Source organism: Somniosus microcephalus, chromosome 2, assembly GCF_052327205.1.
Source record: "Somniosus microcephalus isolate GS21.2 chromosome 2, FLI_Smic_1.0, whole genome shotgun sequence".
Classification (NCBI taxonomy): domain Eukaryota; kingdom Metazoa; phylum Chordata; class Chondrichthyes; order Squaliformes; family Somniosidae; genus Somniosus; species Somniosus microcephalus.
In genome coordinates, this window is record NC_140988.1 from 108,218,449 (window position 1) to 108,232,895 (window position 14,447).

The 14,447-nt window shown below is 48.7% G+C and overlaps 1 protein-coding gene across 2 annotated transcripts in view; it reads left to right on the forward strand.

Annotated features, from left to right (window-relative positions):
* Window positions 1-14,447, forward strand: part of slc2a9l2 (solute carrier family 2 member 9, like 2) — an 836,356-nt gene that overhangs the window by 260,554 nt on the left and 561,355 nt on the right. For both annotated transcript variants that reach the window (XM_085961684.1, XM_085961676.1), the window contains exon 5: window positions 5,649-5,773. In XM_085961684.1, coding sequence (XP_085817810.1) covers window positions 5,649-5,773 — 125 coding nt within the window. The remainder of the gene's footprint in view (window positions 1-5,648; window positions 5,774-14,447) is intronic.

Below are 14,447 nucleotides of genomic sequence, written 5' to 3' on the forward strand. Positions count from 1 at the left end.
CAAAGGAGAGGTCCCAGGGAAAGAGCTCAGAGTGCAGCCCCCATATTCTCTTTTAAATTGATGCAAGGAAGATCAAATCAGAAAGAACCTGCAAAGTGCTGCTCAGTACACAAAACTCCTCAACACAGCGTTGAATATCTCCTGCAGTCTCTCTCTCACTCAGAATGCGTGGTGCAAAAATTTCGCCGACAAAAAAAGGCAGGAAGCAGTCGCCTTTAAATAGCATTCCCCAGTCCCTTCCCGACGGCAAAACGCTCCCCTCAACCTGTCGTTGCTAGCGGCAGGCGGTAAGACAGGGGGCGCCACTCAATATCCGGTCCGGGGCGCTACCAGAGCATTGCACACTCGACTGATGTCACGATCTGCCGACGCAGGAGATCGTGGCGGTAGTGTTTAGCACCACCGCAAAATGTCTAGTTAATTTCGTGATCCGCGCCAGCATCGCCGCGCCCGGGCGCTAGTTGCTCTGCGCCCCATTAGTGTCCTCTTAAGGTGCTAACAGGAGGCGCAAACCAACTGAATTTTTCCCCCTAAATGTTTAAATTGTTTATATAAAATTGCTATTTCCATGGAGATGTTAACCCAATGGGTTAATGCTTCTGTTAAAATACTGTCCAGCAGAATTTCATGCAAAAGATTAAGAGTTCATCACACAACACAATTTCAATGGTACATTTTTATATATGGAACCATATTGCATTTATATAGTTATCTATATTGTGTGTCAGCTGTGGCTCAGTTGCTAGCACCCTTGCCTCTGAGTCAGAAGGTTGTGGGTTCAGGTCCCACTCCAATGACTTGAGCCCAAAAATCAAGGTTGAGGGAATGCTGCACTGTCAGAGGTGCTGTCTTTCGGATGAGATGTTAAACCGAGGTCCCTTCTGCTCTCTTGGGTGGATGTAAAAGATCCTATGGCACTATTTCGAAGAAGTGCAGGGGAGCTATCCCTGGTGTCCTAGCCAATATTTATTCCAACATCACTAAAACAGATTATCTGGTCACTGTTTGTGGGAGCTTGCTGTGTGCAAATTGACTGCTGCGTTTCATTTCCTACATTACAACAGTGACTACACTTCAAAAAGTAAAGTGCTCTGGGATGTCTGGTGGTTGTGAAAGGTGCTATATAAATACAAGTCTTTCTTTCTTTACTTTAATGTAGAGAAACTTGCCAAGGTGCTTAACAGAGGCATAGGGGAAAACAGGATACTGAGCCAAAGGAGAGATTAGGAGGGATGACTAAAACCTTGGTAAAAGAGGCGGGTTTTAAGGGGGGGTCTTACAGGAGAAGAAGCTGGAGAGGCAGAGGGGTTTAGAGATGGAATTCCTAGGTAGTTGGAGGCACAGTTACCGATTGTGGGACTAAAGGAGGGAGAGGGCGCACAAGAGTCTGGAGTCAGAGGAATGGAGAGTTAGGTAGTTGCTTATAGGACTGGGGGATGTTACAGAGATAGGAAGGCATGTGATGTTACAGAGATGGAAGTAGGTGGTGTTTTTCTTGGGCAGAACCAGTGTTCAGAGCTGAGCTCAGGGTTGAATAGTATGCTGAGGTTTTGAACAATCTGGTTCAGTCTGTGACAGTGGAGAGAGAGTGATGAAGTCAGTAGTACAGGTACAGAGTGGGTGTATTTTATGAATTTGTTTTGCCAATGTAGAATTTAACCCACTGCAAGTGCATATTGGGTATTTGGGTGCGGTATTATGGCCTTGGATATGTTATGTGTCTGTGCTCTGGTCAGGAGAATGTGCATATTCACTCGTACACCTTCTAGTGAATTGTGCCGCTCACCAGGCCATTGTTCACCTAACAAGGCCTGAAACCTATGATTGGCAGCTGTTCAGTGGCCAGCCTACTTGGGTGGGTGGCGGTTGGGGGAGGTAAGTGGGTTCTGATTGGAATTGAGGTATCTCCAGAATGACATGCTTTCTGATGGAAGTATGAACAGAGCCAACCCTCTGGGGGAATTGTCCAAGTATGCACTGGTGGTATGGAACCTCGCCCACCAGCAGTGCATATTGGAATATTCCCGACAGCATGTCTATGACTTTCTGACAAGGCAGACACAGTAATCTGATATGTTGAACCAGGCAGGTCTGAGATTTTACCAACCTGCGACTAAGCACGCTGGAGTTCTTCTTATCGTGTCCACGGACAGTCTATACATAGCCCAGCCAGAACTGGACACATTTTTGCGCCTTGTTGTTGGATTCGGCAAGATCTGCAACAGTGCAGGGTTCCTCTAACAATGGGCATTGCAGGAGATGTTGCATAGTCTGTGCCTCAGTTCCACATTCACAAGTTGTCGGGCTGGTTGAATATCCCCATTTGCTTAGTGACATCTTTGAGCAACCTACACCGGTCCTAAGTCTGTTAAGGCACTTCCAGATTGCCCAGTTGCAATTAGCTCCTGGGGGAAGGCTTTCATCAGGTAAAATTTCCATCGCTGGGGGTTGTTCAAGACTGGCAAGCCGGTCTTTTCACAAGGCGATGCGGGCTTCAGATGAGGTTGATTGTAATGGAACAACACTGTTCATGAAGCTCTTCCTTGACTTTAGGCGGCTGGGTGTAGGTGTATGACAATGCAGAGGGTGCCTCTCATCTGATGTTTGATGGAGTCGCTCTTTCTTGCTGGCTACCGTTCTTCTTATATCAGGGGGAGCAATACCCGCCAGGATATATAGGCTGTTGGTTTTAAGCAACCTGTGATAAATTGGCAGCTTGCATTCAGAACGGCATCCATCTTCTTGGCATGAGTAGACCTTTCCCATGCAGGGCAGGTGTATTCGGCAGTGGAATAGCAAAGAGCAAGTGCACTGGTTCGCAATGTTTTCGGGCTTGCTCCCCATCTTGTGTTAGTGAGCTTATTCAGGATGTTGTTTCGTGTGCTCACTTTTGCCTTTGTCTTCTCGATGTGGTTCTTGAAGGTGAGGCATCGGTCAAGGGTGACTCCTAAGTAGATAGGGTGCTCGCAATGTGTCAGTGTTGCTCCACACCAGGTTACTTTCAACTGGCATTTGGCTTCACGGTTTCTGAGGTGGAATGCACAAACTTGCGTCTTTGATGGGTTTGCGCGAAGGTGGTTTTCTTCATAGTAGGATTTTAGTCCCTCCAAGGCCTCAGAAAGCGTTTTCTTCACGGTGTTAAAATCAGTGCTTTGGGCAGTGACACATAAGTCATCAGCATATATAAAACGGCATGTGACACCGTCTATAGGTTGGTCATTCGTGTAGATGTTGTACAGCAGCGGTGCAAGCACGCTTCCCTGAGGAAGACCATTCTTCTGAATACGCCACCTGCTGCGCTTCCCACCTAGTTCAACATAGAACCGGCGATTCTGAAGCATGCTTTCTAACAGCTCTGTTAAGTGAATATCTTTTGTCATCTCTAGAATCTTGCAGAGGAGACGTCTATGGTTCACTGTATCGTATGCTGCTGACAGGTCTACAAAAACAGCACCTGCTACCATCCCTTGCTCAAAACCATCTTTGATGTGTTGCGTGAGGTTGAGCAATTGGCTTGTTGTTGATTTGCCGGGGCGGAAACCTGCTTGCTCTGGAATGATCTTCTCATCTACAGTTGGTGCTATCCTATTGAGTATCAGGCGTTCAAACAGCTTATAGGTGTGGCAAAGCAGTGAAATTGGCCGAAAACTCTTAGGATCTGAGGGATCTTTTCCAGGCTTTAATAGTGCTATTACATGTGCCTTCTGCCAGATATTGGGGCAGAAATTCCTCCCCAAACGCGTGAATGTGGAAGGGGTACTCACGCGTCTGGCCGGAGGAAATGCCGGTTTTCAGCATGCACAGCACATGCGCTGAAAACCGGCATTTCCTCTCCTCTCACCCAAGAGTTGAAGAGGCTAGCACGTGCGCTGTAGGGGGCAGCGCGTGCGTCTTGGATTTCCTCTGTTTTGGGGGATTTGCGCATGTGTAAAGGCCTCCAGTCTTTACGCTTGTAAAAAGCACACGTAAGTATTTATTTTTACAGGTAAGTGGTGTTTTAGTGCAAATTAGAATTTTTTTTCCATAGGTTTATTATTTTAAAGAATCTACAATAAGGTAAGTTTAGTTTTAGACCCTTTTTATTAAAAATTTATTTTTTTCAAAAAAAAAAATTATTGTTTAAATTATTTTTTTAAACTTATTTATACTTAATTTAATGATTGGGATGTTTTTTTAAATTTTATTTAAAGTTGAAGTAGTGTTTTGGGGTGCAGTACTTCTCATGAGTTTGACAGTTCTTACTCTCAAACTTATGAATGAAGTTTCCCCTCCCCTGATTGGCTGAACAGTGCTCACCTGATCCCAGCCGGCACATCGCACTAACTACGCCGCTGGGTCAGGTTAGCACAGCGCGCCGACACCAGAACCTGGCCACTGAAAGGAAATCCACTGCGGGCCAGGTTTCAGATGTCGGCGCGCAGGGTGAGCGCGCATCGGGGGCTTGCACGCGCGGCAAGCCCCCAACACCAAGTTCTGGGCCATTAGGTAGCTTGTGTGTTGCCAGACAGCGGTTGAACAATTGTAGGAGCCACTTCTTTGCTTGCTGTCCAAAATGCTTTATCTGCTCCGTTGCTATGTTGTCAAGACCAATTGCTTTCCCGTGTTTTAGACTAGATGTACCAGTTTCCAGCTCTTCCATGGTGTTCTTGTGAGGAGAGAATGTGCACTCCATGCTGGGCAAACATACCTTATCGGGGAAGCGCCTTTGCAAGCTGACTCTGCTAACAGCCATATTCCCGCAATCTGGATGGGGTCTATGGCCTCACAGGGATCAGTGGATATTCAGCCTGCTCTATCACTCTTCCGCCGGTGGAATGGGATGATTGGAATTTCAGCCCCAAATTGTCTTTTGGTTATGATAACTCCAGGGATGAGATAGTACGGAGTCTGCACTTTTCATTAAGTCTGAAGTCCAACAGGCTGCAATGACACAGTTCTCAGTATGTTAATAAAATAATTGCATCCTTATTTACATCCTTCCTTTGTTCTGAAGTTAGTCAGTCAAGGTAAAGGAACTTGGGATTAGGCATGGATAGATTTGTATCTAGCATCTGTTGTGTGGCAACTGCAAGATCTGTAATGACAGTCTGGATGGCCGGGAGGACTGAGAGTGTGGCAAAGTTTTTCACAGCAGGGGATGGTCCACAAGGTGTCTGTGGTGGGTGTTGATGGACAGCTCCATGCCCAAGTAGAGGGTATGTTTCAGCAGCTCTGCAGCTCTTCAATTCGGTTGTACAAAAGCTCATTTATAAGTTTGTACTAGGGCTGCTGATCCAGATTTGGTAGTGTTAGGAGAGTTAACAATGTATGGTGTTACTTTTGTCAAGTGAAATCTGCTGTATTGACTTCCTGCCATTGTTTATTTTTTGCTTTAAATGAACCCTATTGGTGGATTGTTGCCTCTGATAAGAACATTTATTCTTCCGCTGTACAGAAACAAGGAGAATATGAGAGGCCTCGTGTCAATTCAGGGAGTTAAATACACTAACAAGGGGTTTTGAATACAACCCCTTTGAAATGCTACATTACCCAGCTATTGTGTATACGACACATTCTTTAAGAACATTTGTGGGATTTTCAATGCAATATTTTCTGAAGACTGAAGGCAATTTCTTTGGGTAAAAACTTTGTGTTTTTTTTGCTTCTAGGAAAGGTACGCTTCTCCTAAATAATGGGTTTGCGATCCTTGCTGCTTTGTTGATGTCCCTAAGTGAAACTGCTGGCTCCTTCGAGATGCTGATTGTGGGGCGTTTCATTATTGGAGTGAATGGAGGTGAGAATATTTTTAGTTCAATTAAACTTAATCTGCTTAGTTATGTTTAGAGGATGCTGTGATGGTGAGTAACAGAGGGAAGGTAAGTTGTGGGACTAATGTTGAAAGGGGAATTGGGGTTGTGTTCACTGGTACAGCAGGCGGAAGATTCGATTCCGGATATCCCGGCCAGAAAGGGGCTGTCTGGGTTGCATCCTTCCAACCGCTTCCTCCTCTTCTGTTTCCTCCTCTTCCGCTTCCTCCTCCCTCTGCGAGCAGCTTGTCCCCTTTGCTGCCTCTGCTCCATCTCCATGTGATGCTGCAACCCAAGGGAGACTGCAACTAGAGCCCCCAGGACTGGGAGCAGGTGGTGTTCTCAGAGGCCTTCCTTTAAGAACCAAAGCCTTGCAAACATCCAGCAGCACTCCCTGCACTCCCTGCACAATTTAACAACTTTTTAAATGTATTGAACCAAGCCACTACTCCCATAAAATGTAAAGAAACCAGTACAAAAGCAAAAATCTAAACTTACCTGAAAGATGTGTGTGTCCCTGGCAGCGGCTCCGTTGTACTGCTGCACACATGTTCTTCCATGCGTGGTTTGGAGCAGCGACGTCCAAAATCACAGATTGTGCGTCAATTCAGGCATTGCTCACCGATTGGTGTCACGATCTGGATCATTTAAATATGGGAAGCGAGCGCAGGCAACGACAGCGCTGGCGACCTGCCCTAAATGGCAGCCGCCGCATTCATCACCAGACGTGAGGTGGCTGCCATTTTTTCTTCCAAATTCACCTTAACGGCCGATGCTAAAGGCTCCAATTTCCCGGCCATGGGATCAAAAATCCTTGGTACTGCTCCCTCGACAGAAGAGGTAATGGAGACTTCCGCTCCTGATCCTATTAAAGAGTCTAGGGTCAGGGCGGAGCCACTTAATGGAGCCGGCAGACACCCATGCCACTGTGAGCATATCTTGCCTGTCAGAGGACAGTGGGAACAGTACTGTTGGCAAACTACTTGATGATCTGATTTTGCCATTGGTGAAGAAATTGTCTTTAACTTGCCCAATTGCCCTCCCTTATAAGGGGCCCAATATCAGTAATTGAGCTGGCATTTTTAAGGTGGGTACAGGTCAGGACCCAGGCCTAGACCTCCAGGTTGTCCATATTTGCACTGCTGAGTAGACCTGTTCACTTGATTTATCCCAGCATTGAGGTCGTTCAGCAGTAGGGACGCCGGGGCTGAGGAAATTCCCTTCCCTTAGCCCCACACCCTCTGATATCAGAGACCATGTTTAGAACTTCCACCCCAACCAGGCCCTGTGAAAATTCACATCCTGGGCTAGGACCCAGAATAACCAGGTTCCGCCTGATTTCCCTGAGGGTATGCTAGTAAACTCTGGTGAGCTGGTGAGCTTGAAGTACTACTTGAAGTGGAGTCACTGTTGTAATGTGGGAAACGCGCCAGCTAATTCACGCACAGCAAGCTCCCACTAACAGCAATGTGATAATGACCAGATAATCTGTTTTTGTTATGTTGGTTAAGGGATAAATATTGGTCAGGGCACCGGGGATAACTCACCTCCTCCTCTTCAAAATAATGCCATGGTGTGGCGGAACCACCAGAGGATTACGGACAATTGTATATAATTCCTTTTACAGCAATGTAGTACAGCTGGGGGCTGCACCTTTAATGTATCTGTTAACTGTACTAGGGCTTCTTTCCTGTACTCCGCGTGATGACGTCATGCCGTCCGTCACGTGATCTCTCAACGGCGGGAAGAACGTGATGACATCATGACGTCAGAGCTCGGAACCTTCTAGCTGTAGAGCTCGGAACCTGCTAGCAGTTGAGCTCGGAACCTGCTAGCAGTTGAGCTCGGAACCTTCTAGCAGTTCCAGAGAGGCTTTCAAGCAGACCAGACCTATTTGCATTGTATCCTACAGTTTCCTGTACAGCTTCGTTTGTTCATTAAATTTTATTGTTTTTGATTTTCTGAGTCGATCTCAATTCTTCGGCTAGGAACCCCAGTTCCTACATTGGCGACCCCGATTTCTTCGAACAATTTTCATTGAAGTCACATCATGGACACGAACGCCGTCAGCCTCAAACTGCCGCAATTTTGGGAGCAACAACCGGCCGCGTGGTTTTTCCAGGTGGAAGCCCAATTTGCAATCCGGGGAGTAGCAGCGGATTCGACCCGTTATTATTACGTGGTCTCTGCCCTCGACAGCGCCACGGCCTCGCGGGTCATCAGCCTCCTCCAGAGTCCACCGAACAATGGCAAGTACAAAGCTTTAAAAGCTCGTTTACTGCAGATTCTTGGTCTGTCCAAGTCGGAGCGCGCTCGCAGACTTATCTCCATGCCCGGCCTCGGGGACTCAAAACCCTCAGAGCTCATGAGCCAAATGCTCACGCTTTTGTGCTCGGAATCGCAATGTTTTCTGTTCCGCGAGCTGTTTCTCTGTCAACTACCAGAGCCAGTACAGACAGCCTTGGCCAATTCCACGATCACGGATTGTGCTGAACTCGCCGCGGAAGTGGATAAAATATTCACCGTCTCACAACAATGTTATACAGCCACGAGGCGCCAAAACTATGCTGAACTCGCCGCAGAGGTGGATAAAATATGCTCCTGCACACAGCCATGTTGTGCAGCCATGAGGCGCCCATCCCCCACAAGAGTGAATCCGACTCCTCCTCCTGCAGGCCGGTGTGCATACCACGCTCATTTCGGCGCGAAGGCCAGAAATTGCCGTCCGCCCTGCAGTTTCTCACCAAAAAAAAAACCTACCTCAAACCAGCGGTTTCTGAGAAGATCAATAAGGCCTAAGGGACGCGCCGGTGTTGCGATGGCCGTCGGGTCCGCAGGGAAACTCCTATACATTACAGACTCCCTGTTAGGGCGACGTTTTCTATGTGATACTGGCTCCCAGTGCAGTATCCTACCAGCGTCGAAGCTAGATCTTCAATCCGGTGGTTAAGGTCCCCCCCTCAAGGCAGCCAATGGTGCAGCCATTCGCACGTTCGGAAAGCGTAGGGTCCAGTTGAGTTTTGGCGGCCAACGTTTTGTTTGGGAGTTCATCACGGCGATAGTCTCACAGGCCATCCTGGGGGCAGATTTCTTCTGTGCAAACGGGTTTCTCATCGACGTCCGACACTGCCGGCTAATCAGTGCCTCCACTTTTCACTCGGTCCCCTGCCACCGAAGCACTGCGATGTCTTGGTCAGTTGCCTGTGCAGTCCCATCTCCAAATGAGTTCTCTTGTCTTCTCAGTGAGTTCCCTGAGCTCACCAGGCCCACATTTTCTTCTTCAGTCGCGAGGCACGGTGTGGCGCACCACATTACCACGACAGGATACCCCGTTTATGCGAGAGCTCGAAGGCTGGAACCCGGTAAACTCGCGGCCGCCAAGGCGGAGTTCCATATAATGGAACGCCTGGGTATTATTCGACGTTCGAATAGTCCTTGGTCCTTGCCATTACACATTGTTCCTAAGCCGGGCGGCGGATGGCGACCATGCAGCGACTACAGACGCCTGAATGAGGCTACCACACCGGATCGGTACCCAATTACTCACATTCAGGATTTTTCGGCCCATCTGGCAGGGAATTCCATCTTTTCCAAAGAAGACCTCATCCGAGGCTATCATCAAGTGCCCGTGCATCCTCAGGACGTCCCCAAAACTGCCGTTATCACACCTTTCGGGCTCTTTGAGTTCCTTCGTATGCCGTTTGGGCTGAAGAATGCAGCACAAGTCTTCCAACGTCTCATGGATTCCGTGTTGCGCGATCTGCCGTTCATCTTCGTCTACCTAGACGACATCCTTATTGCCAGTAACAGCACGAAAAAACACATTACGCACTTGTGTACCCTTTTTTCTCGTCTCAGCCAACATGGCCTTATTATCAACCCGGCCAAGTGCCAGTTTGGGTTGCACAGCATTGATTTTCTGCGATACAGAATCACCTCAGAAGGCGCCGTCCCGCTGGCCACGAAGGTGGAAGCAGTCACCTCGTTCCCTCTTCATCAGACCGTCAGGGCCCTCCAGGAATTTCTGGGAATGGTCAATTTTTATTATCGGTTCGTCCCCAAGGCGGCATTGTTGATGCAACCTTTGTACGAGGCCCTCAGAGGTAAATCAGGCAAAGACCCAATCGATTGGACACCCCAGATGGACCAGACTTTCCTCGACACTAAGAACGCTTTGGCTGCTGCGACCATGTGTCACGGGGCCGTGCATTCACGGGGCCGTTTCGCTAGGGTTTCGGTAGTGGACCCAAGTGCAGGAAACCTATCCAAGGACTCGAGACCAGGTAGAACTCGAAAGATGCTTCACTTGATACTCGAAAACACAGAGACATGGTAACACTCGAAAGGAGATTCACTTGAGACTCGAGAACGCCAGAGACACAGCAAGAGCTGTTACTTGCAGGCAGGCGAACCCAGGACTGAGCAAAGAGGACAGGAAACAGGAAGCTTAAATAAATACAGGCCAGAATGGTCACGTGACATAATTAATCAAATGAGACAGGAGACAAATACATTAACAACACAGGTGAGGCCAGAGGCACAGAGAACAGACAAGGACAAAACTGAACAACTTTATTAACTAGCCTGATTACTCTGATGAGATCAATTACTCGAGAAACAGGTGAGAAGAGGGGCCCAAAGGCACGGCAGCAGCGCACCGAGGCCTCAAAAGCCACCCTCAGGCGGCGAGCAGAGGGAAGTGCCGCTGCAGCCGTTACAGTACCCCCCCTTTAGGGACGGCACCTGAGGTCCCATAAGCCTAAGATGATCGCTATTTTATTTATATATACTTTTTTCATATACTTTATTTTTAGCAAGACTCGAGAATTAAACACAAAAAACATAGTGGGAGCTCGGGAGCGCTCGAGAGTTTAACAGCACAAAACACAGCAAAAGACCAAATATTTGCCCAAGATAACTTGAGAGTTTATCTTGTGCAGGAGAGCTCGAAAGTTTTAACTTGTCCAGGAGAGCTCGAAAGTTATCTTGTCCAGGAGAGCTCGAAAGTTTCTTATCCAGGGGTGCTCGAAAGTTTATCGATACCAAAACCGAAGAGTTCGAGAGTTTATTTTGTCCAGGAGAACTCGAGAATTTATTTTGTCCAGGAGAGCTCGAGAGTTTAACTTGTCCAGGAGAACTTGAAAACTTAACTTGCCCAGGAGAGTAGCAAAACACAGCGGGGGTCTTCTTCCTAGGGGGCACGAGAATTAAACACAGAAACACAGGGGGGAGTCCTTTTCCTAGGAGACCAAATATTTGCCCAAGAGAGCTCGAGAGTTTAACACAGCGAAGGCCCAAGAATTTAGAGAGTCCATTTGAGAATTTAACACAACGGGAGGCCCAGGAGACTTGAGAGTTCACTTGGGAGTCTAACACAGTAGAGGCCCAGGAAGCTTGAAAGTTAACACAATGAAAGTCTAGGAAACTTGAAAGTTCACTCAAGAGTTTAACACAATGAGGGCCAGGAGACTTGAGAGTTCACTCGAAAATTTAACACTATGAAGGCCAACAGGAAACTTGAAAGTTGACTTGAAAGTTGGACACAACGGGAGGCCAGGAGACTTGAGAGTTCACTTGGGAGTCTAACACAGTAGAGGCCCAGGAAGCTTGAGAGTTGACTTGAAAATATAACACAACGAGAGGCCAGGAAACTTGAAAGTTCACTCGAGAGTTTAACACAATGAGGGCCAGGAGACTTGAGAGTTCACTCGAAAATCTAGCTTGAGAATTTAACACAGTAGAGGGCCAGGAAGCTTGAGAGTTGAACACAATGAAGGTCCAGTAGACTTGAAAGTTCACTCGAAAATTTAACACTATGAAGGCCCAGGAAACTTGAAAGTTGACTTGAAAATTTAACACAACGGGAGGCCCAGGAAACTTGACTTGAAAATCTAACACTATGAAGGCCAACAGGAGGCCTAAGAGTTCACTTGGGGGTCTAACACAGTAGAGGCCCAGGAAACTTGAAAGTTTTACTTGAAAATTTAACATAGGAGACTTGAAAGTTCACTCGAAAATTTAACACAGTGGGGGTCTTCTTCCTAGGAGACTCAAAAATTAAACACAAAGACACAGCAGGGAGTCTTCTTCCTAGGAGACCAAATATTGCCCAAGAGAGCTCAAAAATGAACTCGAGAGTTCCAAACCTTGGCTGGTTGGTTTCTGCTGGGTCCATGAATAGCTCAGTCCTACTGTCATGGGGCCGTGCATTCACGGGGCCGTTTTGCTAGGGTTTCGGTAGTGGATCCAAGCGCAGGAAACCTATCCAAGGACTCGAGACCAGGTAGAACTCGAAAGATGCTTCACTTGATACTTGAAAACACAGAGACATGGTAACACTCGAAAGGAGATTCACTTGAGACTCAAGAACGCCAGAGACACAGCAAGAGCTGTTACTTGCAGGCAGGCGAACCCAGGACTGAGCAAAGAGGACAGGAAACAGGAAGCTTAAATACAGGCCAGAATGGTCACGTGGCATAATTAATCAAATGAGACAGGAGACAAATACATTAACAACACACAGGTGAGGCCAGAGGCACAGAGAACAGACAAGGGCAAAACTGAACAACTTTATTAACTAGCCTGATTATTCTGATGAGATCAATTACTCGAGAAACAGGTGAGGAGAGGGGCCCAAAGGCACGGCAGCAGTGCACCGAGGCCTCAAAAACCACCCTCAGGCGGCGAGCAGAGGGAAGTGCCGCTACAGCCATTACACCACGTTGGCACATCCCCTTCCGGGCGCAACCATTGCCCTTACCACTGACGCATCTGATTATGCCATCGGGGCAGTACAGGAGCAGTGGGTCGACGGCACATGGCAACCACTGGCTTTCTTCAGCCGCCAATTGCGGAAGAATGAACGCAAGTATAGTACTTTTGATAGGGAGTTGTTGGCATTGTTTCTGGCCATCCGCCATTTTCGCTTCCTACTGGAAGGACGCCCATTCACGGCTTTTGTAGACCACAAGCCACTTACTTTTGCGATGGCCAAGACAGCGGAACCATGGTCGGCACGGCAACAACGTCATCTTACGTACATATCTGAATTTACAACCGACATACAACATGTCTCGGGCAAAGACAACCTGGTGGCGGATTGTCTCTCCCACACCCAGCTCCACGCAGTACACCTGGGAGTCGACTATGTTGGTTTGGCAAAAGAACAGAAGGCAGACCCTGAAGTGCAGGCATACCGGACCGCACCTTCCAGCTTACAAGTGGCTGATGTCAGTTTCCAGGCTGCAGGGACCACACTCCTGTGTGACATCTCGATGGGCGTCCCACGTCCAATCGTTCCAGTCGAATGGCGCAGGAGAATTTTCAACACTATCCACGGGTTGTCACACCCTGGCATGAGAGCGTCACAACGACTCATGGCAAAGAAATTTGTCTGGAAGGGCATGCATCTCGACGTCCGTGACTGGACCAATACCTGCGTGAGTTGCCAGAAGTCCAAGATACAACGGCATGTTAAGGCCCCAGTCGCCACTTTTCCGGTTCCGGAGCGTCGATTCGACCATGTGCACGTGGACCTGGTTGGTCCTCTCCCTTCCTCTCGCGGGTACACTCACCTCCTCACCGTGGTAGACCGCACCACCAGGTGGCCAGAGGCAATTCCTTTGGTTGCCACCACAGCGGCAGACGTCTCCAGAGCCTTCATCTCATTGTGGGTAGCTTGGTTCGGGGTACCAGCTGACATCTCCGACCGGGGGCCTCAATTTACCTCTGAGCTTTGGAACGCCGTAGCTCAAGGTTTGGGCACCAAGCTTCATCGTACCACCGCCTACCATCCACAGGCGAACAGTCTGTGTGAAAGATTCCACAGGTCCCTTAAAGCCGCACTGCGTGCTAGTCTCCGTGGGCCTAGTTGGGTGGACAGGCTCCCTTGGGTGCTGCTAGGTCTTCGCACGGCGCCTAAGGACGACCTGCATTCTTCTTCAGCAGAGCTGGTTTACGGCCAACCACTCAGAGTGCCTGGCGATTTTCTTCCTCCTCACACGGAACCCTGGTCCCCAGCTCAGCAGCTCGTCAGCCACCAGGATGCGGCTAGGAATTTCATCCCAGTGCCTACGTCGCATCATGACCTGCAGCGCTCCCATGTCCCAGTGGATTTTAAGAGTGCAGAATACGTGTTCATTCGGCAGGATGCTCGCAAAAACCCGCTCACACCGCCTTACACAGGTCCGTTCCGCGTCATCTCGTCAGGTGACAAGTCCTTCAAAGTCGACGTCGGCGGTAAGCCTGACCACATCTCCATCGACCGGTTGAAACCGGCGCATCTGGATCTGAGTGAACCAGTCGTCACCGCTCAGCCGCCTCATCGTGGTCGTCTAACGTCGACTGCCGGTCCAGTACAGCCACAGTCATCCGCCGAGTCGCCAGTGCCCGCCTCACTGGGTCGACCACAGCCGGCCTCTTCTTCTCCTCTGCCTGCGGCGTCATCCCAACCACAGCCAACGGCCAGTTCGTCCTCTAGCACTCCGTTCCAGCTGCCGGGGTATCGCAGTCGGTCGGACAGACTCGTCAGACCCCCTTCTCACCTTACCTTCTCTGTTAAAAGCAATTCTGGGGGGGGCGCATGTGGCGGAACCACCAGAGGATTATGGACAATTGTATATAATTCCTTTTACAGCAATGTAGTACAGCTGGGGGCTGCAC